The 23,269-nt window shown below is 43.8% G+C and overlaps 1 protein-coding gene across 1 annotated transcript in view; it reads left to right on the top strand.

The window, feature by feature from the left end:
- AKAP9 (A-kinase anchoring protein 9) overlaps nucleotides 1-23,269 on the top strand; it is a gene marked incomplete at its 5' end in the record, with an annotated part of 407,878 nt that overhangs the window by 143,827 nt on the left and 240,782 nt on the right. The window contains 4 exon segments of the mRNA XM_082257825.1: nucleotides 1,393-1,618; nucleotides 7,594-7,687; nucleotides 16,678-17,037; nucleotides 21,976-22,296. Coding sequence (XP_082113951.1) covers nucleotides 1,393-1,618; nucleotides 7,594-7,687; nucleotides 16,678-17,037; nucleotides 21,976-22,296 — 1,001 coding nt within the window.

The following is a 23,269-nucleotide window of genomic DNA, read 5'->3' as shown; positions in this document are numbered from 1 at the left end:
CTGATGACATCATAGGTCCTTCCTCTAACTGTTGCACAGAACAGTGCACACCTAATGATGTGCCACCACCATTTAGTGCAGTAGTACAGTGAGAAAATAGGTTGAATAGCATTGGCTGTTATTCACCTGGAGGACTGGGGACATCTGGTAGCAGAAGGAAATTCTTTAAGGGAAAGGAGGACAGCTCTGTATTGCACACTTGGGATTTGAACTCATGCTCTCAGTGTTTATAGATATGAGCACTAACCACTAAAGCATTGAGCTGAGCATGGCAGCTCTGTATTGAAGGTGAGTATTGCCCATTTTTGGGCTATTGTGATATTTTACCTGGAGTTCTGCTTTAACATATCAAGAGATATTTGTTGATCCAATCGTTCTAATGGACTTTGTCCAAATCCTAAACCAAAATGGCCACATGACGTTGTTGCTGTCTAAGGGTTCTGTAAAGTCTATAGTTGCCTTTACTCTTTACACAGCGGTCAGGAGTCCTTGAAGGATATGCTTACACCAGTGGTTCTCAACCAGGGTTCCGTGGAACCCTAGGGATCCTCCAGAGGTTGGTAGGGGTTCCTTGAGCAATGAGCAATTTCTGCCTCTCAGATAAATTCCCTGTGGCAAACACAGCCACTGTATATTGTCCTTCGTGTATGCATTATGGTTATTGCATGTGTATGCCGTTAAGAACCAAGTGTTTATAGTGTGGTTTGTGTTGAGAGAGTGAGCACTCTTTCACTTGGGACTATCGTATTTCTGAGCAGTGTCCCTCAGGAGACGTGTGGGGATGTATTGCAGATGGCTAGAAAATGGTAGAAGTGTTTCATAGACCCATGCCAGTGGGTGGAGTTTGTTATTGTGAATACCTGCATTCCATTGTCCTATTGTTCCTGTCTGCCTTGTAAGCATATTATGGGATGTGTGTTTGTGTGGAATGGCTCGAAGAGGGAGGGGTTTTGGCAGAGTGTAGGTCTCTTGTGTTTTCAATAAACAAGGCATTCTAGTTTTGACTCCCAGCCTATGTGTCGTCTAGTTCTTGGGAGGGCAGGATGGTATAATGCTACCTGGATTGTTGCATGCTGTACCTGCCTATTTGGATTATTACCCGTTTTCCTGTCTATCAGCGGAGACCCTGTAGATTAAACTACTTCTCCGCTACATTCCCCCTGACACCATTGATCTTTTCAGCTATCTGGAGGAAGGTAATTCTTCCCAATGTCCACAAGTGTAAGGAGCAATCCCACTGACCATCACACTAATGTATCATGAGTTTTAAATATAGTCATTTTTAGGGGTTCCCTGAGACCTGAGAATTATTTCAAGGGTTCCTCTGTATTGAAAAGGTTGGGAAAGGCTGGCTTACACAGTAAACCTGTCATTTTTGTATGTTTTGTTCAGACGTCCAGGAAGAGCTGAACCTCCCACCATCAGAGTTGGCCGAGAAGCTTAAAGCAGAGTTCAGCCTGCAGAGAGCACAGCTGGAAGAGAAGCACTCTGGAGAAATCGAGCACCTGCGTTCTTATTTCCATCAGCAGCTGAAGGAAAATGAAGATTGTTTCTCCAAAGAGATAATTCATCTGCAAGAGAGGCTCCAGGACGTCAGTGTCAGCCCTCTTCCACCCAGGTAGACTGATGATGCAAATGATTTGTTAAAAAAACGTTTGTCTGTTTTTTATTTATTTTTTTTTTTTTTACTTTTAGTAAGTTAAAGAACGCCTATGAGTTTTTTTTAAAAAAGGTTGAAAGCAATGTATCTCTAAGAGCAAGTAAAATGACCCACTCACACAGATGCGTACAGCAGATAGTTTTGTATGTATCTAAATGCAGCACTATTATAATCAAAGAGTTGCGTCTACATAAGAAAAGGTGAACTGGGGTTTAGTCACAAACAACAAAAAGTAAGACGCAGCTGCAGATTTTTACATGTAAATCTGCAGATTTTATGCACAGATAGGCATAAATGCACATAAACACTTATAAATGGGAGTACTTTAGGTGCATATTTTATGCAGGATCTTTCTTTCATGCAAAAAATATGCATATAAACGCAGCTAAACAGTTTTTTCTGCCTGTGTGAACTAGCTCTCAGCAAAAACCTTTCGCTCATGCAGAAAGTAGGTGTCTAAACGCAGTGTTTACAGCTTTTTGTTCCACCAGTATGAATGAGCTCTATGATGTCACTACAATGTCTCTTAGTTTTTCAGTAACCCATAACCCAAGCTCACTGACTAATCTAACTTCATTTTAGGCTTCCAATGAGAGCTAAGGGCATAGCCTCAGTATCCCACAATGCAATGAAGCCACCTTTCTGCTGGCAGGCAAGGAACTTGCATTGCATTGTGGAATGCCTTGGGGGTTGAACTTGGCATTCTGATTTCACCCAGGTTCGATGACCTGCAGGGAACAAAAACTTTACTCAAAAATGTTGTTGGGTCTACATAGCCGCAGTCGCAAAACATCACAGCCACGGCATTTAGACACCCCCCTCTGCTGCCTATTGCAGCTTAGGGGGGGGGGCCTTGTTTAGGCTTGCGTCTGGGGGGGGCGGCGAAAATTCACAGTTAAGCCTTACTGTAATGTATGACTTCCCAGTTACCTGTGTAATGTGTATTAAAATAAAATTGACAAGCCTAACTTATATTTTTCTAGAGCAAATGCGGTTTACCATTCATTTCAGTTCGCTTTTTTGTTTGCCAAATGATTTAATTTCTATGTTGAGGGGACCCCGAACTTGAAGTGCCCTGGGCCCCCCAAAGTCTTAATCCGGCACTGCTGACAGCGTACATTCTGTGTTCAGCCAGCATGCGTATCAGCCTGTCATACATTTTGACATGTTGCTGGCAGACAGCTGTACGCTGCACCTTTGTCTCCTGGATGCCTGAAACTGTTGGGATTTTAGGCTGTAGTGGCCAGAGCACCTGTGTTCATCAGCCCTAAGCTCTGGTAAGCTGCAATAAATTACATTTTGTTATGGATTTAGATACTTTAACTCTACATGTGCCAAAACCATATTATGTTCATCATGTTGTACCTCTCTGGGTGGCAAGTGTCATACCATTTACTTTTTTTTTTTTTTTACAGCTTTATGCTGTCTAATCAGGATTGCTGGTGTCCTTTACCACATCCCATCCCTTTGTGCTTACTCATCAAGCCTAGAGTCTCTCTAGTGAGGCTATAACACTCTCCTCATTTTACTGCCTAGGTCACTATTAAGCGGTGCTGTGCTGACTGCATTCAGGTGGCATTGCTGATTTTAGCGGCCTAGGCAGTAAAATGAGGAGGGTGTTAGAGTATCAACAGAGAGACTGTGGGCTTGATAATTACGCCTTCTATACCCGTTCCCAAGCTATAAGAATCTCTGCATTATCTTTGGGTTTCAGAGAAGCTCTGCAGCTTCTGGGTAATGAATAAGAGACTGCAAATCCTTAAAGTGGATTTGCAGAACGACCATACAGCGGAGGGACAAAATCTGCCACACCGTTCAGACTAGTAACAGCACAAGTATATACCTTCATTGTAAGCGATATCTCCAACTGTATATTTTATAGTACAGGAACACATTCTTGTTGATATATTGTGACAGCACAGTGGCTTGGTGGTTAGTCCTACCTTGCAGCACTGGTTCAGTTCGAATCCTGGCTAAGACACTATCTGATTGGAGTTTGCATGTTCTACTTATGCTTGAGTGGGTTTCCTCCCACACTTCAAAGACATGCTTTTAGGTTAAAGTGGTTGTAAAGTCTCGTTTTTTTCCTAATAAAAATAACAGACCTGTTATACTTACCTCCTCTGTGCAGTTGGTTTTGCACAGAGTAGCACCGATCCTACTCTTCTTGGGTCCCTCTTCTGTCATCCTGGCCCCTCCCTCCTGTTCAATGCCCCCACAGCAAGCGGCTTACTATGGGGGCACCCAAACTGAGTCACAGCTCACTGTTTCCATTCAGACAGGGAGCCCTGACACAGCCCCACCCCTCTCTTCCCTGATTGGCTAGCTGATTTTGACAGCAGCGACAGCCAATGGCACCACTGCTGTGTCTCAGCCAATCAGAGGAGAGAATCTCGGACGGCTGAGCCACTCGTGGATATCGCTGGACAGAGAGGGACCTTAGGTAAGTATTAGGGGGCTGAGAGGGGCTGTTGCACACAGAAGGCTTTTTATCTTAATGCATAGAATGTATTGGGATAGAAACCCTTCTGCGTTTACAACTCCTTTAAGGCTAGGTTTACACCCTTTTGGGTTTGGGACTTGTATTTGTGCGAGTACGGCAGCGTATTCATTTGATTAGGATGCTGTGCCATGTTTCACTCAGGAAAAAAGGTTCCTGCAGCATTTTAAAGACTTAACGGCCAGAAAATCGTTTGGTGCTTTTGCTGCATTCGATTTCTCTGCAGTTCTCGCAACTGCAAACACATTTTTAGATTGCTGGGGGTGCCTTTAAGAATGAATGGCAGCCCCGGGCGATTTTAAAGAGCAGCACGTTTTGACTGCAGGTGATTTCGTGTGCAGGAATTCGCTGCAATTCCTGCACCTGCAATAGTGTGAACTTTGCCTTAAAAAAAAAAAAAAAAAGGAGAAATATTTAGCAGCACACAAATGCCCTAGAAATACAATACAAACAGTGTAAACAAATAAATTTGCTGGAAAACAGTGCAAATAAACATCTGCAAATTTACACTCAGAAAGTGAAAATGGTGCAAACTTCTGGTACTTTCCACTTTCAACCCCCAATAATGTACCGAATTACATCTGTCCCAATTCCTAAATTAGTAAACAAATTAATAGCAAGTCCAAAACTCTATGCAAAATAGTGCATAAGGCCCCTTTCACACTAGTGCGACTTGTCCCGTGATTTTGGACCGCAAAATTGCATGACAAGTCGTTTTCCATTATTTTCAATGAGCCCCATTCATATCAGTGTGTTTTGAAGTCGCACCAACTTCAAAGTAGTTCCTGCACTACTTTGGCACGATTTTAATGCGTTTTGAGGTATATAGCCCTGAGCCATTGCTCAAAATCGCAGCAAAGTCGCGTCGCAGAATTGCGGCAAAATCGTGTCGCATAAGTGTGAAAAGGGGCCTAAAGAGCAAAATGAACTTTTATCCCGTGCTCCAATCCCACATTAGTGCTCATGCCCTTTAGAGTAAATCACTCACCAGAGCAAGTGGACCTTTCTGTTAATAGGGCATATAATCCTTTCTTCACCTAGACCTGCTCCACACTTTAAGGACACTTTTAGGACACTTTAAAGTGGCTGTAAAGCCTAAACATTTTTACCTTAATGCATTCCTTGCCTGAAGGTAAAAAATGTTTAGGTGTCAAAATGTTTAGGTGTCAACATTCCTCCTTGCCCCCCCCCCCCATACTTGCCTGAGCCCTCATTCGATCCAGCACCGTGCATGCCTATAGCACTTCTCTCCCCTCACTTCCATGTTTTGCTGGGGCACCCGGAGCCATTGGCTCCCAGTGCTGTCAATCAAAGCCAGTGGCAAGGGAGCAGAGGGGCGAGGCCGAGTCCTGCTGTTTGTGTCAGTAGACGCAGCAGCGTGGCTCGGGAGCGAGCACGCACGAATGCCCCCATGGGAAGCGGCTTTCCATGGGGGCACTGAACAGAGAGGAGGGGCCAGAAGCTTCGGCGGGGGGGACCCGTGGAGGTTTGTGGCTACTTTGTGCAATTCCATTGCACAGAGCAGGTAAGTATAGACATGTATGTTACTATTTTTTTTTTTTTTTTTAATGTACCTTTACAATCACTTCAAAGTGAATCTTTAGTCAGAAAATTAAGTTCTGCCAGATCACTCCAGGCTGGCCCCTTTGGCAGGTAAAGCTTTGTAAAAAAGAGTGGCTATACTGTTTAAAAAACAGTAATAAAGTATCTCCCCCCTGCTCTGCAAATAGGGACACATTTAACCATCTCATCACCCCCAATTTGTTAACCCCTTCCCTGCCAGTGTCATTAGTACAGTGACAGTGCATATTTTTTTAGCACTGATCACTGTATTGGTGTCACTGGTTCCCAAAAAGAGTCACTAAGGCTGGTGGACATACATTATACAATTTTCTTAAAATGTTCTGTACAATTTTTTCAAAATTTGCCTTCAACTATGTAGTACAAAGGCCTGCCCTAATTGGTTTCAAGTGAAAGTGTTGTTTACCTTTGATCTCATATTATGTGGTTTGTGGTAAATTGAACATGTATGGCCAGCCTTAGTGTCCGATTTGTCCACCTAGTGGCTGATGACCACCATTACTAGTATAAAATAAATAAATAACAACATAAAAATATCCCATAGTTAGTAGATACTGACTGTAACTTTTGCGCAAACAAATTCTTATACGCTTATTGGGATTTTTTTTTTTTTTACCAACCACATACATATTGGCCTAAATTGATGAAGAAATTACATTTTTTTTTTTTTTTTTTATTGGGTGTGTTTTATAGCAGAAAGTAAAAAAAATATATATATATATATTTATTTTTTTTCTTGTTAATACCGAAAAAAAAAAAAATTCTAAAAATAAACACAGAGGTGATCAAATACCTCAAATAAAAGAAAGCTCTATTTGTGGGGAAAAAAGGACATCTATTTTTAGGATACAGTGTTGCACGACTGCGCAATTGTTAACGCAGTGCCATATTACAAAAAAATTACCTGTTGATGAAGGTGCGGGGGGGGGGGTAAACCTTCTGGAGCTGAAGTGGGTAAATAAAGCGGTTTTATGTGATGAACCTTTAGCTCACGTTCACATTAGTCCATTTTGACATGCGATTTGACATATCAAATTGCATGTCAAATCAGAGCCAGTTACCGGCAATGGCACTGTCCAAATCGGTGGGACGCCTCACCGATTCCCAAAAGTACTTTCTGCACTAATTTTAGCGACTTCAGGTGGGGATTTCATTAGACATCTGTGCAGGAAATCGCCCCCAAAGTCGGACTGAAATCGTCCCCAAAGTCAGACTGAAAATGCCGATTTGAAATCGGTGCGATTTCAGCTGAACTTGTGTGATTTTAAACCAGCCTCAGTGTGAACCTGGGCTTAGTGGGCACGATGTGGGTTTGGAACACAGGATAAAAGTTAATTTTGCACCTTTATGCGCTGTTTTGCACAGAAGTTTGGACTTTCTTTGGATTTGAGTTTAATAATTGGGGTATTAAACATGGAAAACAACAAAAGTTTGCACCATTTGTTCTTTATCAGTGTAAATTTGCATATGCTTATTTACACTTTTTTCCAGCATATTTCTTGTTTGCGCAGTTTTTATTGTACAGATCACACTATTTCATGGGCATTTGAGCCCTGCTAAATGCTTTTCCTTTTTGTACAGTTTGTTGGTATTGGAAACACACAGATAAGCAGTTGCTGGGCATATTTATTTGGGTAGATTATTTATATGGAAATGAACGCAGGTGTGCATTGATTCATTCCTGCTTGTAGGTATAAATTGACCTTAGTATGTGAAGTTGGGATTTTAGATTGTAAGATGCTTGAGGGCAGGGACAGATGTAAATGTTTACTATGTACAGCACTGCGTAGATTGTCATAGCTAAATGAAAGCTTGTAATAAATAAAATGACATTGTACTTTGTTTCTTTTAGGGATCTGTGTGCAAATGAGCCTGAAGCTGAGCTTGAGTTACAAGAAGAGGCTGTATTCCAGAGTGTTTATGCTTCATTTGCTGAAATACTGAAGGTAAACAATGCATATAATAAGACATGGAGTGCAGGGCATTAATCTTTGTTTGTATAGCGCCATCTATGCACACACCCCAGTACTATGTTGGTTGGTAACACACCTAGCAGTGGATGCAGAAAGCAGACGCTCGCACTGCTGTGACTCTAAACCTCCTCTGTCTATAAGGCTCTTATTTTATTCCTGAATTTTGAAGCCTGAAGTTTTATCTGGAGCAGTCATGCTGTTCACCTGATCTGTGGTAAAGCACAGGGCACATACACTGGTGGTAGGTGATTAACATTTATTATGTAACGATTTTGTTTGGCCATTTTTCATATTATATGTATTGTTTTATCTAATCTCACCTTGGAAACATATGCTTTGTTGTGCCATACATAGGATTCCATCCTGACCATAGAGAACTGCTCACACTTTTTTCTATTTTGTAAAGCTACATAGAAGAAGCACAGGGTGATAAAACTTTTCCTCCCTGTGGATGTAGTTATCCTCGTGTAACTCCAGCAACTTTCTTTTTTCAAACTTCCATTACAATTTTATTTGAAACTTGAAATAAGCTAATCACATTCCAGGTGCATCAAAACATAAGGTGAGCAAAGTCAGTGTTTTTTCAGAATGAGTAGAAAAGCCTGTCTCCTGCCAGCATGCTAAAAAGTGGGACCCTTGCTCCCTGTGGGGAAGCAGTGATCTCTTTCAAGAGGTCCGACACGCACACAGCTGAATCAGAGCTTCCTAATCAAAGGAGAACATGAGCTTTACTGATTCTAGTGCTATTGATCTCACCCAGTTGCCATGTCGGACCCTCTGCAGAGACATCAATAATTTCATGCTCAAAGCAAGGTTCTGGCAATGGACAGGCTCTTCTGCTCGGGCTGTGGCTGCTTTAGAAAGAAAAGGAACTCTAAGACTTTAAACACCTTTTGTTTTGATGCACCAATAATGTATGTAGTTTATTTAAACTGCAGGTGCAAATTAGATTTCTCTTTCGTTCATTAATGGGCACAGCTCCTCAGAGGGGCCGGTGGGGGGGGGGGGGGGAACAAAAAATGGATAACAGGGGATAATGTATGTAGTTGATTTAAACTGCAGGTGCAAATGAGATTTCTCTTTCATTCATTGATGGACACAGCTCCTCAGAATTATTGACCGTTGGGTTATACTGCCCCCTACAGGAGTAGGACACTAGGCAGAAAAAAAGAACTTGACTATGCCTATGGGCAGTCCCAGGAGGTATACTCCCCCCCTCTCTCTGCTATAGGTACATACTTTCTTTCTGCCTAGTCAGGAGTAAGGACCTAGTTTCCTGCTGGGATCCCTGGTCCTGTGAGTGTTTTACTCGTTCGCACGCTGGACCAGTAAGTAGATGGCCCCTTCCCTTCTTCCTTGACGTTAGGTGGGGTGCGGGTACTCCCTGGGGTGGTCGGTCCCTCCGGGTTCACCTTTCAACCCCTCCTCCACCCCTACCACAGTGGGGTTGTGGGCTGGTTTTACCACATGCCCTGGTCCCCATTGCCTGTGCATCTAGTGGGCGCCCTCCACCCTCGAGGTTGTTTGCGCTTGGGGGGCCCTTGGGCTCCTCTGTTAGGCTATTGGGCCTGGGGAGCAGGGATGCTTTTCCTCCTCTCAAGCTTCTAGCACGGCTTTTACACAGGATCTAGACTGAAAGGATTTCGGTCATTCTAGTGGCCCCGGACTGGCCTCGTCGGTCTTGGTTCGCCAACCTGATGCGATGGGTTGCCAACTGTCCTTGGATGCTGCCTTTCGGAGAGGATCTGCTGTCCCAAGGGTCAATTCTTCATCCTGCTTTGCACAGCCTGGCTGTTGAAAGCCAGGTGCTGAGGGATAGAGGTTTGCCTGGGTAGGTGTTTCCGACCCTGCTGAAGGCTAGGTAGTCTACCTCTAGGAAGATCTGCCATCGTATGTGGGAGCAAACATTTCGTGGTGTGAGTCATTTATTGTTCATCCTCGTTTTCTTGGTGGCTCAGTGCTTGATCTTCCTTCAATGGGGGGGTTGAGCAGAAATTGGCCTTGAGTACCATCAAGGGCTAGGTGTCAGCCTTGGCGGTATTCTTTCTACGGCCCCTGGCCACGCACTCCCTGGTGCATACCTTTCTTCAAGGGGTTCGACATTTGACTCCACCAGTGCGGTCTCCTTTACCTTCTTGGGATCTGAACTTGGTGCTTTCAGTCCTCCAGAAGCCTCTCTTTGCAAATATTTGGGAGATTCCCCTGCTTACGCTGTGCTAGAAGGTGGCCTTTTTAGGGACTATCACCTCTGTTCACAGGCTGCTTGAATTGGCGGTATTCTCTTGTCACATCCCTTACTTGGTGGTCCACAAAGATCAGGTGGTTCTTTGCCCTGTCTGTCATTCCTTCCTAAAGTAGTCTCCGATTTCTGTTTGAATGAAGACATTGTGTTGCTTTCCCTGTGTCCCAGGCCTAAACATACTAAGGAAATTGCGTTGCATGCCCTGGATGTGGTTCGGGCGATTCGGGTGTACCTGGCAGCTAGGGAGTCTTTTCGGAAGTCAGACTTACTATTTGTGCTCACGGATGGGCCTAAAACAGGACTGTCCACATCTTCTGCGAACATTTCAAGATGGATCAGACAGAAGGTAACTCAGGCCTATTGGATCAAGGGTCAGGTCCTCATTTCCCTGTCACGGCGCACTCTACTTGGGCGCTTAGTGCTTCCTGGGCCTTCCGCCATCAAGCGTCAGTGACGCAGGTTTGCAAGGCGGCGGTGCACACTTTCACAGAATTCAAGAAAGTGGATGTGATGGCATCTGCGGATGCGTCCTTTGGCCGGAAGGTTTGCAGGCTGCTGTTTAGAGGGTCTGTTTCCTCTTTGGGGGAGTAATATTGAGGTGGGCTCCAGTTGTTTTTTGTTGAGCTCCTGTTACCTGGTTGGCTAATGTTTAGCCTTGGGAATTTTTTGCTGTTCCAACCCCTCATGTTTGAAACTGCTTTGGGACATCCCAATGGTCAAGAATCCTGAGGAGCTGTGTCCGTCAATGAACGAAAGAGAAAATGGTGTTTTTGACTTACTGTAAAATTAATGTCTCTGTTGTTCATTGGTGGACACAGCACCCACCCCTTTATGGGGTTGTAATACTTCTGACACTGCTTGTAACAAAACTGAGTACGTATAGCAGGGAGTAAGGGTATACCTCCTGGGGCTGCCCATAGGTGTAGTCAAGTTCTTTTTCTAGTGCCGTACTCCTGTAGGGGGCAGTATAACCCAATGGTCAAGAACCCCGAGGAGCCGTGTCCGTCAAAAAACATCAAAGAAATAAGCTTATGTATAGCAAAATGGTTTTAGTTTTGTATAGAGTAGGGAATAATTAACTCCTTGTTAGTTTATATTTTGCCTTCTGTATTCCGCTAGAGAGATCTCCCTTCACTTTCCCTCTTGTAGACTCAACTGAAAAAATAGAAGAAAGCTCACCAAAGTGAGCAGAATTCCCATCTTAGACAGTTGTATTTGGAGCATTTGTCCTTATTGGTTGGCTAATCCTGCTCTAGGGACAACTCTTTTAACATTTTGGATTTTCTCCCATTTTCTGGCTCTGTAAAAATGGGTTTTCCTGGGTTTTTACTACACCTGCACAAAGAAAACTTTGACGAACCCATTCACACCTATCAGCTACAGTAATGCACATGTTACCAAACCCACTATATACACACATTAGAAAATTGTTGTATTCAATTCAACAGCACCCCAACCCACTTAGGCAATGCACCTCCAACATACATGCTTTGCAGCACACCACGCCCTGTCATACAATACACTGTGCTGTATATCGCTGCGGCAGAAAAATGGTGCTTGTATGGTTTTTAGTTCAATGGCAGCCCTTCAAATTAAATGCACTTTCTTAACACAACCCTTAACACAACCATCATGAATGCACCGCAACAGACCCCCTGGGTGTACAGGTGCCATGACTTTTATTGAGGAAAGGAAACGAAGATGAAAAATTTCAGAAACTCGCAAACATGCATTCGATTATGAAAAGAGTTTGAAACGATCACAGACTGGACAGGGGGGTGGGGCAGGACCTGTAAGGGTTACTGAACTGCAGCAGAGAAAAATCAGGTCTCCTGGATTGTGCTTTGTAACGGTGTGGCATAGCTGTATGAATCTGACTGAATGGACAAAATAAAAACATTTGTACACACATTATATATATATATATATATATACCCAAAACCGGTTAAGGGGCACTAACGGGTCTTGCACCAGGAATGAATCAAAGCAATAGCGTATCCAGTTCACGACTGCCCTATAGCAGATTTACTGCTACAGGGCAGCCGTTCTGTGCAGAATCACGTATCAGAATCACTTGTGTGCTGCTTCTGCTGTGATTAATTACAGCAGAAGATGATTAGCGGGTGCCGGCCAATGGATGTCTGCCGACACCCACTGATCGGCAAGGAGAGACATAGGACGGAGCTCTGCATATATAAACAACTGCATTCATGCTTCCAGTCAGCATGAATAAAATCCAGCCACCTACACATAAACACTGTTTAGGCACACATTTAACCTATTGATCGCCCTAGATGTTTAACCCCTTTCCCAGCCAGTGTTTTTAGTACAGTGACAGTGCATATTTTTTAGCACTGATCACTGTATTAGTGTCATTGATTACCACAAAGTGTTAGTGTCCGATTGTCTGCTGCAATATCGCAGTCCCACTATGTCGCTCATCGCCACTATTACTAGTAAAAAAAATAAGAAATAAATTACATTAAACTGTATATACTAGAGTTTGTAGATGCTCTAAGTTTTGTGCAAGCCAATCATTATATGCTTATTGGGATTTTTTTTATCAACAATATGTAGCAGAATACATATAGGCCCAAATTTATAAAGAAATTAGATTTTTTTTTCTTTTTTTTATTGGATGTGTTTTATTTTTTTATTTTTTTTGTGCAAAATCTTTCTTTTTTTTATTTGTAGCGCAAAAAATAAACCCAATGGTGATCAAATACCACCAAACGAAAGCTCTATTTATGGGGGAAAAAATGACATAAATTAAATTTATTTACAGTGTTGCATGACCATGCAATTGTCCATTAAACTAAGGCAGTGTTGTTTTGAAAAAAATGGTCAAAAAATCTTCTGCAGGGTAAAGTTGGTGTTATCGCTGACCTGCAAGTGTATCTCTATACCTGTTTTGGATTTTTATGGATATTTCTTTGCGGATTTATGCACTCAGGCATTTATCTCAAACGCATATTTATAAATAAAGAGAGGGTTCCAGCATAGAGAGCTCTTTATTGCTCATAAAAAAATGACAGCATAATGAAATAAAGAGCTTTCTTCCTTTGTATTACTTTTGGTGGTTTGCTGGGAATTCACCAGGTTGCAAGCATTGACTTTTAAACTATTATAGCAATAATAATGGTACACTATATTGTCAAAAGTATTGGAACGCCTGCCTTTATACGCACATGCAATTTAACCACTTCTGGACCGGAAGATTTTCCACCTTAATGACCAGGCCATATTTTGCGATTCGGCACTGCGATAATTTAACGGACCATTGCGCGGTCGTGCGTAGCTGTACACAAATAAAATCGATGTCCTTTTTTTCCCCACAAATAGAGCTTTCTTTTGGAGGTATTTGATCACCTGTGAGATTTTTTATTTTTTGCGCTATAAACAAAAAAGTGCCACAATTCTGAAAAAAAAAACAAAATATTTTTCACTTTCCGCTATATAACATTCTCAAAAAAAAAAAATGAAAAATCAAAATTTTTTAATATTTTAGGCCAATTCGTTTTCTGCTACATATTTTTGGTAAAGAAAAAAGAAAAGCGCAATAAGCGTATTTTGATTGGTTTGTGCAAAAGTTATCGCGTCTACTAACTATTTATGTAATTTTTTTTTTTTTACTAGTAATGGCGGCGATCTGCGATTTTTAGTGGGACTGCGACATTGCGGCGGACAGATCAGACCCCTAACTGACATTTTTGACACTTTTGGGGGGAACCAGTGACATTACTACAGTAATCAGTGCTAAAAATATGCACTGTTACTGTAATAATGACACTGGCAGGGAAGGCGGTGAACACTGTGGGTGATCAAGGGGTTAAATGTGGACCTAGGGGAGTGATTCTAACTGTGGGGGGGGGGGGGGGGCGTGACTTGTGGTATGATCATAGAGACATGGGATCCTATATAGAAGGATCACAGGAGCTCTGTGATCATTCCAGAGAGAAGAATGGTCAGCTATGTTTACAACAGCTGACCGTTCTTCTCTCTCAGTAGGGAACGATCGCGGGTGTCAGGCGGCAATCAGAGCATATTACTTATGATCACAGGTGTACCAGACAAGCCGTCTCTTTGATGGCCTCTATTCATTCCTTAGGACGTTATGGGGATAAGTTAAGTAGCTATTTTCATATATGTGATCTCCCTCTTAGTGAGGAATTATAGGGGAGGCCATAGTCAGTTTCTCCTCTTTGCACTGACTCTTCTACATCTACATTAGCACTGCTCCTAATTACATGCGATCTTATGTGCGGATGCGAGTTCAGCCATACACTTTGTATGGCTGAATTCGCACACTGTATCCGCACCAAACATGCACATGAGGCTTTTTTTGAGCCGCAGTAGAATCAGATCGCACAGTGGTTCACACTTGTGTGATCGGATTCTGTGCGTACTTGCAGATCACACTGCGATATGCGATCGCAACTGGGGGTGTCGTTAACTTTTAATTGACACCCTCTGCGTATCGCATATGGCAGTATGAACTGCCAGATGTGCGGATGCGATGCGGGAACAGGCTGCATATTCGCAGCGTTCCCGCATCGCACAAGTGTGAACCGGCATTTATATTATGTGTGTGTGGTTTTAAAGATACAGAGCTTAGTGAGGATTGTTCGCTGCTCTGCTTTGTACTGTTTATTCTTTACTTTTCAAATGTTCAATAAAAACAATTGAAACAGAAAAACAACCCCACACCATAATCTTCCCTCCACCAAATGAGTTGGACCAGTACACAAAGCAAGGTCCATAAAGACATGGGGTGGAGGCATTTGATGGCCTGCACAAAGTCCTTACCTCAACCCAATAGAACACCTTTGAGATGAATTAGAGCGGAGACTGCGAGCCAGGCCTTCTCATCTAACATTAGTCCCTGACCTCACAAATGTGCTTCTGGAAGAATGGTGAAACATTCCCATAGACACACTCCTAAACCTTGTGGACAGCCTTCCCAGAAGAGTTGAAGCTGTTATAGCTGCAAAGGGGCTAACTCAATATTGAACCCTACGGACCAAGATTGGGATGCCATTACAGAGAGGGTGGAGTGACAGAGAGGGTGGGGTGATGGAGAGAGGGTGGGGTAACAGAGGGGGGGGGGGGGTAAAAGAGAGGGGGGTGACAGAGAGGGGGGGGGGTGACAGAGAGGGTGAGGTGAAAGGGGGGGTAAAGGGGGGTGACAGAGTGACAGAGAGGGGGGGTTAAAGTTCATGTGCGTGTAAAGGCAGGCGTCATAATACTTTTGACAATATAGTGTATATGTGTATATTGCTGCTTGCCTGTATTTTAGCTTTAAACATTTGAAGGCCAACAAACATGCCCAAGTTAGATTTTTTTGGGTTTTAGTATTAGATTTATTAAGCAACAAGTCCCCTTTAAGGTAGAATGGGTCAACTCCGACCCTTTTTTTTTTTTTTGTAGTGTTTAAAAGAACAGGATAAGGGTCCTTTCACACGGGCGTTCCGTGTGTCAGTTTTTCATCCATCTGTTTGCGGAATAAAAACTGACATATGGGATTGCGGATGTCAGCGGATGAGCATCCGCTGACATCCGTTTTTGCGTCCATTCCGTTTTTCTTCCATTTAAAAAACGGAACAGACGCAAAAACGGATGTTAGCGGATATCATCCGCTAATGTCCGCAATCCCATAGACATTCATTATGTCTGTTTTTCATCCGCAAACGGATGGATGAAAAACTGACATACGGAACGGACCCTACAAAAGTGCATCCGTGTCGGATAAAAAAACTGAACTGACCATGTGAAAGGACCCTAAGGGCTCTTTCACACGGGCGTTCCGATCAGATCCGCCTGTCAGTTTTTTAGGCGGATCTGATCGGATCCTCTATGCATCTCTATGGGGCAGCGGATGTCAGCGGAGACACCTCCGCTGACACCCGCTGCCATCCGTATCCGATCCTGTCCGTGAAATCTGGACGGATGGAAACCCTATTTTTCCATCCGTTCAGTAATCGGATTGGATCGGATGAGAGCGGACAGGCGATCCACTCTCATCCGATCCCCCATAGAGGGCAGCGGGGGCTGAGACACCTCCCTCTCCGCACTGCAAGCTGAGACGGAGCTGTCATCCGCCGGCTCAGCGGGGATTGCGGATCGATCCCCGCTGAGCAACACGGATCCGCCTACGGAGGCGGACCGTGTGAAAGAGGCCTTAAAGAATTTCTTTACTGGCTGATGGATTTTTGGCACAGTGAAAAATTAAAATATGATATTCTAGATCTGAGCTTACATATGCTGGCCAACACCAGTGTAAAGAGCGTTTTTTTTTTTTAACAGCTGATGTGCAGAGCAGGTGTAATTGCTGTAGGGTAGAGTACCATAATGCTGTAGGTATATAATGCCTCCTTCTAGAGTTATTTTGAGTAGAGGTAAAACATCTGTACTGGATTGCTGGAACAAGATCTATATAATGTATACTCTCGTAACTGTACTATATTTTTGAGCAGTATATTTTTCAAAGACCTGGCAGTGTATGAGCATTGCTCCTCTTTGCCTACAGGCTTCCACTATGAGGTCTCTCTACAGATCACAATGCTGCCTGTGCCTTCCAGCCAATGCACATTTTAATGTTGGTTATTGCAAGTCTTCTGTGAAATGTAAATAAAACCGGCGAATAGAACAGAGTGCAAAATATCAAAAATGCGCATTGGTACTGTGTAGATGAATATATATATTTTTTTTCTCTCTTGAACAGGTAGACGAAACTGCTCAGATGGGAGACTCCTCATTAAAGATGCCAATTGGGCCCATTTATCAGGAGCTACAAAGCCTAAGGCAGGCCTTGTTTTCCAAATATGTGGAGGAAGTTATTGCTTTAAAAAAGCAACACAAGGCAGAATTGGATCAGCTGAGAGTCGACCTGACAGAGAAGTTCAGCGCGGAGAAGGCAGCTCTGAGGCAGGAAATCATCCAGCTGACAAAAGCCAAGCAAGACACCGTAAATGGTGGTTTCCAGCCTACCTTGTGTCCGATCACAGAGGAGAAGAGCGATGCGGACCTCACTCAGTTGCTGGAGGAGCGCTACCAGGAGAAGATTGAGCAAGAAATTGCACGAGTAAGTTTGATTCTGGGTTCATACAGATAATTCACAACTAATAAATAACATTTTTAAAGCCTTTACAGTGAACCTGTACTGGCTGTGTTGGGCTACTATCATCTCATGTCTGTGTATACATAAAGTATAACTAAAGGCAAAACTTTTTTTTTCTTTAGTTCGTTGACCGTCACAGCTCCTTATCATCTTGACCATTGGGTTATACTGCCCCCTACAGGAGTAGGACACTAGGCAGGAAAAAGCTTAAATACGCCTATGGGGCAGTCCCAGGGGGGTATACTCTAACTCTCAGCTATAGGCACTCAGTTTTTTTTCTGCCTAGTCAGGAGTAAGGACCTAGTTCCTTGCTGGGATCTCTGGTCCTTTCCTTTTTTCTTTTTAAATTTAAAATTTTCCTATCTTTGTTATTTTGTTCCTGTGAGAATCTGCAATTAACTGCCGGACTGGGCGATGGATTGGATAATCTAGATCCAGAGGGTTCCCCCCAGTCTGGCCAGCGAGAGCACGCCTCGAGCTCCGCTTTACGATTCAAACGGTTGCTTTATTGAAAAAATTGGAATGTCACATTCAATAGATAAACAATACAAGAACAGCGTAACAGGAGATGCAAGTATCAAGCAAGCATTACTGCATAAATCAAAACTATCACACAGGATTACATTTTCTAACCCTCCCTCTGTACTTTCGCCAGGGAACACCAGATCATAGGACCATAGACCATAGGTGCTAGCCAAGGCTGCCATACCCTGTCTAATTTTTTAGGACAGTTTCTCAGCAGGTAAGTCAGTTTATATAATGGCAAAACAGCATCTATAGAGTGTTCCCAGGAGACCACCGAAGGGGGAGAAGGGGCAATCCACTTCAGAATAATCTCTCTCTTAGCATAGTACAGCAAATAATTGATGAGCAGTTTCGTGGGCCTAGGTCTCTGATCGTCACCCACAATACCCAAAAGGGCCAGGGCGGGCAAGACCGGGAGAGCCATTCCCAACCTGTGATTAATAACATCAAAAACTTGCAACCAAAATTGTGCCACCTTAGGGCAGTCCCAAAACATATGCAAGAAAGTCCCCACCATAGTGAGGCAGCGCGGGCAGTTCGGAGATCTCTGGGGGAAGATTCTATGTAATCTCTGAGGGGTGTAGTAGGTTCTTTGCAAAAACTTGATTTCAATCAAATGATCCCTGGCAGAAATCATCAACTTAGTTCCAGTTTCAAAGCAATCCTCCCAGTCCTCCCTGTCCAAGTCCGGAAGGTCACCCTTCCATGAATCCCATAGTTTCAAGCTCCGCTTTAGGTCGGCCGCGACAAAGCCCCACTGGACGGGGGTTGGCCTAGCAGTTAAACGTCTCGTGTGGCGCATACGACTTGGACTCGACCTGAGTCACAGCGTTCCTCCTGGCCAACAGCCCCCCATTCTGATGGAGTGGTGGTCTGTCAGGAGCTGTGCCCACCCTGTTCCTGGTATGGTAAGTAGCTGTCCCCCTTCTTCCCCTGGAGGGTTTTGGGGTGGACGTGGGCCCTCCCCTGGGACAGGGAGACCCCCAGGTTCCCCCCAGCCCCTCTAAAATTGAAAATTTGGGTGGTCACTGTAGGTCTTCCGCCTTCCCTCCCTGGGTGAGATTATGAGCTGGCTTTTGCCACAGGCTCTTAAGGGGGGCTTTTTGGAGTTGCTGCTGGCCGGGTTTTTCCAACAGGTGGTCCGTTCTCATCCGATCTCCCATAGAGGAGAGTGGGGCTCTGACAGCTCCGTCTCTACACAGAGAGCGGAGATGGAGCTGTCATCCGCCTGCTCAATGGTGATCGGTGGATTGATCCCCGCTGAGCAAAACGGTCTCCGTCGGGCGCACAGCCCATGTGAAAGGAGCCTTTTCAGTTGCTGGCTTTAAAGGCTTGACTGTTGAAAGCCAGGTGCTGAAGGATAGAGGTTTGTCTGAATCTGTGATTCCTATGCTGTTAAAAGCTAGAAAATCTACCTCTAGGAAGATCTACCATCGTACTTGGAAGACGTACATTGCGTGGTGTGAGTCTCTTGGGGTTCCCCCTTTTCCTTCGACGAGGGGTTGAGCAGTGCCTGGCCTTGTGTACCATTAAGGGCCAGGTTTCGGCCTTGGCAGTTTTCTTTCAACGTTCATTGGCCACACTTTCCTTGGTGCGTACCTTTATCCAGGGAGTTTGACATTTGACTCCTCAAGTGCAGTCTCCATTGCCACCGTGGGACCTCCATTTGTTTGTCAGTTCTCCAGTAACCTCCCTTCAAAAATATTCGGGAGGTTGCCCTGCTTACGTTGTCCCAGAAGGTAGCCTTTTTGACGTCTTGTCGTTAACCTTACCTGGTGGTTTACAGATCGGGTTGTTCTTCGTCCCTGTCCGTCGTTCCTTCCAAAGGTTGTCTCTGTTTTCCATTTGAATGAAGACATTGTGTTGCCTTTCCTATGTTCCAGGCCTAAACAGCCTAAGGAAATTGACTTGCATTCCCTTAATGTGGTTCAGGCAATCAGGGTGTACCTGGCAGCTACGGAGTCTTTTAGGAAGTCATTCTCACTATTTGTACTCACAGATGGACCTCGGAAAAGGGTTGACCGCCTCTGCTGCAACCATTTCCAGATGGATCAGACAGATGGTTATTCAGGCTTATTCCATCGAGGGTCAGGTTCCTCCTTTCCCTGTTTAGGCACACTCTACTCTGGCGCTTAGTGCCTCCTGGGCCTTCCCTCACCAGGCGTCAGGGCTGGAGGTTTGCGAGGCGGCCACCTGGTCGCCTGTGCACACTTTCACAACGTTTTAAAAGGTGAATGTGTTGGCACCTGCAGATGCTTCTTTTGGCCGCAAGATTTTGCAGTCTGCTGTTTAAAGGACCTGGTCCTCTTTGAGGGTGTATTGTTTTTTTCAGGTGAGCTCCAGTTGTTTATGATTGAGCTCCATGTTACCTGGTTCGCTACGGTTTAGCATTGGGAATTTTTTCTTGCTGTTCCCACCCCTCATGTTTTACACTGCTTTCGGACATCCCAACGGTCAAGAAGATAAGGAGCTGTGTCCATCAATGAGCGAAAGAGAAAATGGGATTTTTTGACTTACCTTAAAATCCATTTCTCTGATGTTCATTGACTGGCACAGCACCCACCCCTCTGTGGAGTTGGCTTTCTTCTGACACTGCTTGTAACAAAACTGAGTGCCTATAGCTGAGAGTGAGCTTTTTCCTGCCTAGTGTCCTACTCCTGTAGGGGGCAGTATAACCCAATGGTCAAGAAGATAAAGAGCTGTGTCCGTCAATGAACATCAGAGAAATGGATTTTACAGTAAGTCAAAAATCCCATTTTTTTTTTTTTTTTTTTTTTTTTTTTTAAGTTTTGGACAGAGTGGAGAGGGATAAAAACACTTTTTTTTTATTTTTTTTTATTTTTTTTTTTTTATTATTGCTGTCTGTGTCCCGTTAGGGAGATTCACCCTTTCTATTTGTCCTTTTTACCATTACCACTGTCATTGAAAGTTAAAGTAAAAGAAAATCCAATTTTTTTAGGTTGTTCCAGAAAAAGTAATGGAAGGGAAACTTAGGTGTCCGCAGCCTTTTGGATTAGGGTTTACACCACAAAGCTCAAGCACACATGCATGTGTGTGAGTATATACAGTATCTCAAACGTGAGTACACCCCTCACATTTTTGTAAATATTTTATTATATCTTTTCACGTGACAACGCTGAAGAAATGACACTTTGCTACAATGTAAAGTAGTGAGTGTACAGCTTGTATAACAGTGTAAATTTGCTGTCCCCTCAAAATAACTCAACACACAGCCATTAATGTCTAAACCACTGGCAAAAAAAAGTGAGTACACCCTTAAGTTATACTGTCCAAGTTGGGCCCAAAGTGTCAATGTTTTGTGTGACCACCATTATTTTCCAGTACTGCCTTAACCCTCTTGGGCATGGAGTTCACCAGAGCTTCACAGGTTGCCACTGGAGTCCTCTTCCACTCCTCCATGATGACATCTTCTTATAGCCTAGGCCATCTTGATGTAGAGCAACAATTCTCTATTTCAGATCTTCAGAGAGTTCTTTGCATGGAAAGTCCGTAATGGGGAAAGGATCACCTGCAGTGGTCCTGTGTCTTCTGCTTGCCTCTTTTGGGTACAGCTTCCACAGTTTGAGTCCTGTGTAGAATGTTGCCACACCAGCTGACCGAGAAGGTGGAAGGCATGTCCATCTTTGAAATCATTCTGTGCACAACATTTCCATCTAGGACTCTACTGCTGAAATTTGCTGTTCGCTCCATCTGCTGGCTACAAGTGGAAAATGCAAATAAATTTTTTTTTTTTTTGGGGGGGGGGGGGGGGTTGCTGGGTACAAAATACCTTTAAAGTTATTGTAAATGTGTGTGTGTGTGTGTTTTTTTTTGACAAACATGTTCCAATTACCTGCAGAGATTTTGGAAACAGCAGCCCTGATCCTCCTGCTGCCCTACCTTGCTCCCCTCCCCCCACTGAGTGCCAACCATAGCAAGCCGCTTGCTATGGGGGCACTCATGCAAGGTTGCTCCTGAGCTGGCTTTGTGTATTCATTTACACACTTAGCCCCACCCTTGCTCCCTCCTTACTGGCTGTGATTGACATCAGCGGGAGCCAATGGCTTCCACTGCTGTCTCTGAGACATTGAGGATCGGGTCATATAATGTTAAAAAAAAAATGCAATTGTCAAACAAGTATGATGTACTTCCTAACTGTAAGAGCAAAAATAAAACTGATTGTCTATTGTCCAAAAGAAATCCCCATGCTTTTGAAGAATATTCTTGATTTCATATAAACTGATCATCGTTTGAAGTTTGCTCATATTGCAATCCAGCTTTATTTTTCCTTGTTGCCGAGTCATTCAATTATTACTGTGTAGTTATCAGCCAAGCACCTGTCCATACTTCATGCACAGTTTCTCCTTTCTTTTTAAGGTTATTGTTGAGATGTCGATTGCATTTGCCCAACAAACTGAGCTTGCTCGACTGTCCTCCCTGGAGGTGACTGAACAGCAGAACCTTTCCCAGGACCAGAATGAGGCCCGTGAACAGGACACTGATAAGCAGACACAGGATGCACAGCCAGTGGAGCTGGAACAACAGGAGGGCACCCAGTTAAAAGATTTTCCAGTGACTGATACTAGTGATGTAGATTTAGATATTTGTCAACATGAAGACCCAATCCCTGGCCAGCAAGATACCAAAACTGAAACGGAGAGCCAGCCCAAAGAAACACCCATGCTTCTCAAAGAGGAGGTAAGAGCAGAATCTTTGTTTATTTAATGGCATCTAAAGCCAAAGTTATGACATGTGCCTTGCGGTTTCACAGGCGGGTACCTACTGCGCATGAGCGAAGCTCGCTGTGCATTCGGATTGGCTCGGCGGCGGAGGAGGGGTCTTCACTTCGCCCCAGCGCCGTTCCCAGGAGTGGGGAAGGGTACCTGTCAAAATCAGGTACCCGTTCCCCCCTCCCACCTTAAAGGTGCCAAATGTGGCACCGGAGGGGGGGAGGAAGCAAATGAGCGGAAGTTCCACATTTGGGTGGAACTCCGCTTTAATGACATTGGCTGTATGTTTGGGGTCAGAGTCCTGCTGCAGAATAAATTTGAAGCCAATCACACACCTTCCTGATGGTATGGCATGATGGATAAGTATCTCCTGTATTTCTTAGCATTGAGGACATCAATAATCCTGACCAAATCTCCAACTCCATTTGCAGAAATGCTGCCCAAAACTTGCAAGGAACCTCCACAATGCTTCATTGTTGCCTGCAGACACTCATTATTGTACCACTCTCCAACCCTTCAAGAACAGACTGCCTCCTGCTACAGCCAAATATTTACAATTGTGGCTCCTCAGTTCAGAGTACCTACTGTCATTTTTCTGCACCCCAGTTCCTATGTTTTCATGCATAGTTGAATCGCTTAGCCTCGTTTCCTTGTCTGTCTGAAAATCTGTTACTTTCCTCATTCATAAATTAAAATGTTAATAGTAAGCAGTGTAATGACAGGGCTGCTTAGCCTACCTTCTAATGCTAATGCTTGCAGCACTTCCCTACATTGCGTTTTTCCAATACCACTCTCCCTTGATAGGCAACAGTGGAAGCCTAATCTGTTTCTGTTATTTTTAAATGGTTATACAGCAATACCATATTTGCCCTGAAGGTGATGCTGTGGTTGAAAACTGAAACTTCAGCATCTAATTTAAAGAGGTTGTAAACCCTCAAAAG

The sequence above is a fragment of the Pelophylax lessonae genome (genome assembly GCF_965119305.1).
Source record: "Pelophylax lessonae genome assembly, chromosome: 5".
NCBI classification, from domain to species: Eukaryota; Metazoa; Chordata; class Amphibia; order Anura; family Ranidae; genus Pelophylax; species Pelophylax lessonae.
Note: the sequence above shows the minus strand (reverse complement) of the source record. Positions and strands in the feature narration are given on the sequence as shown.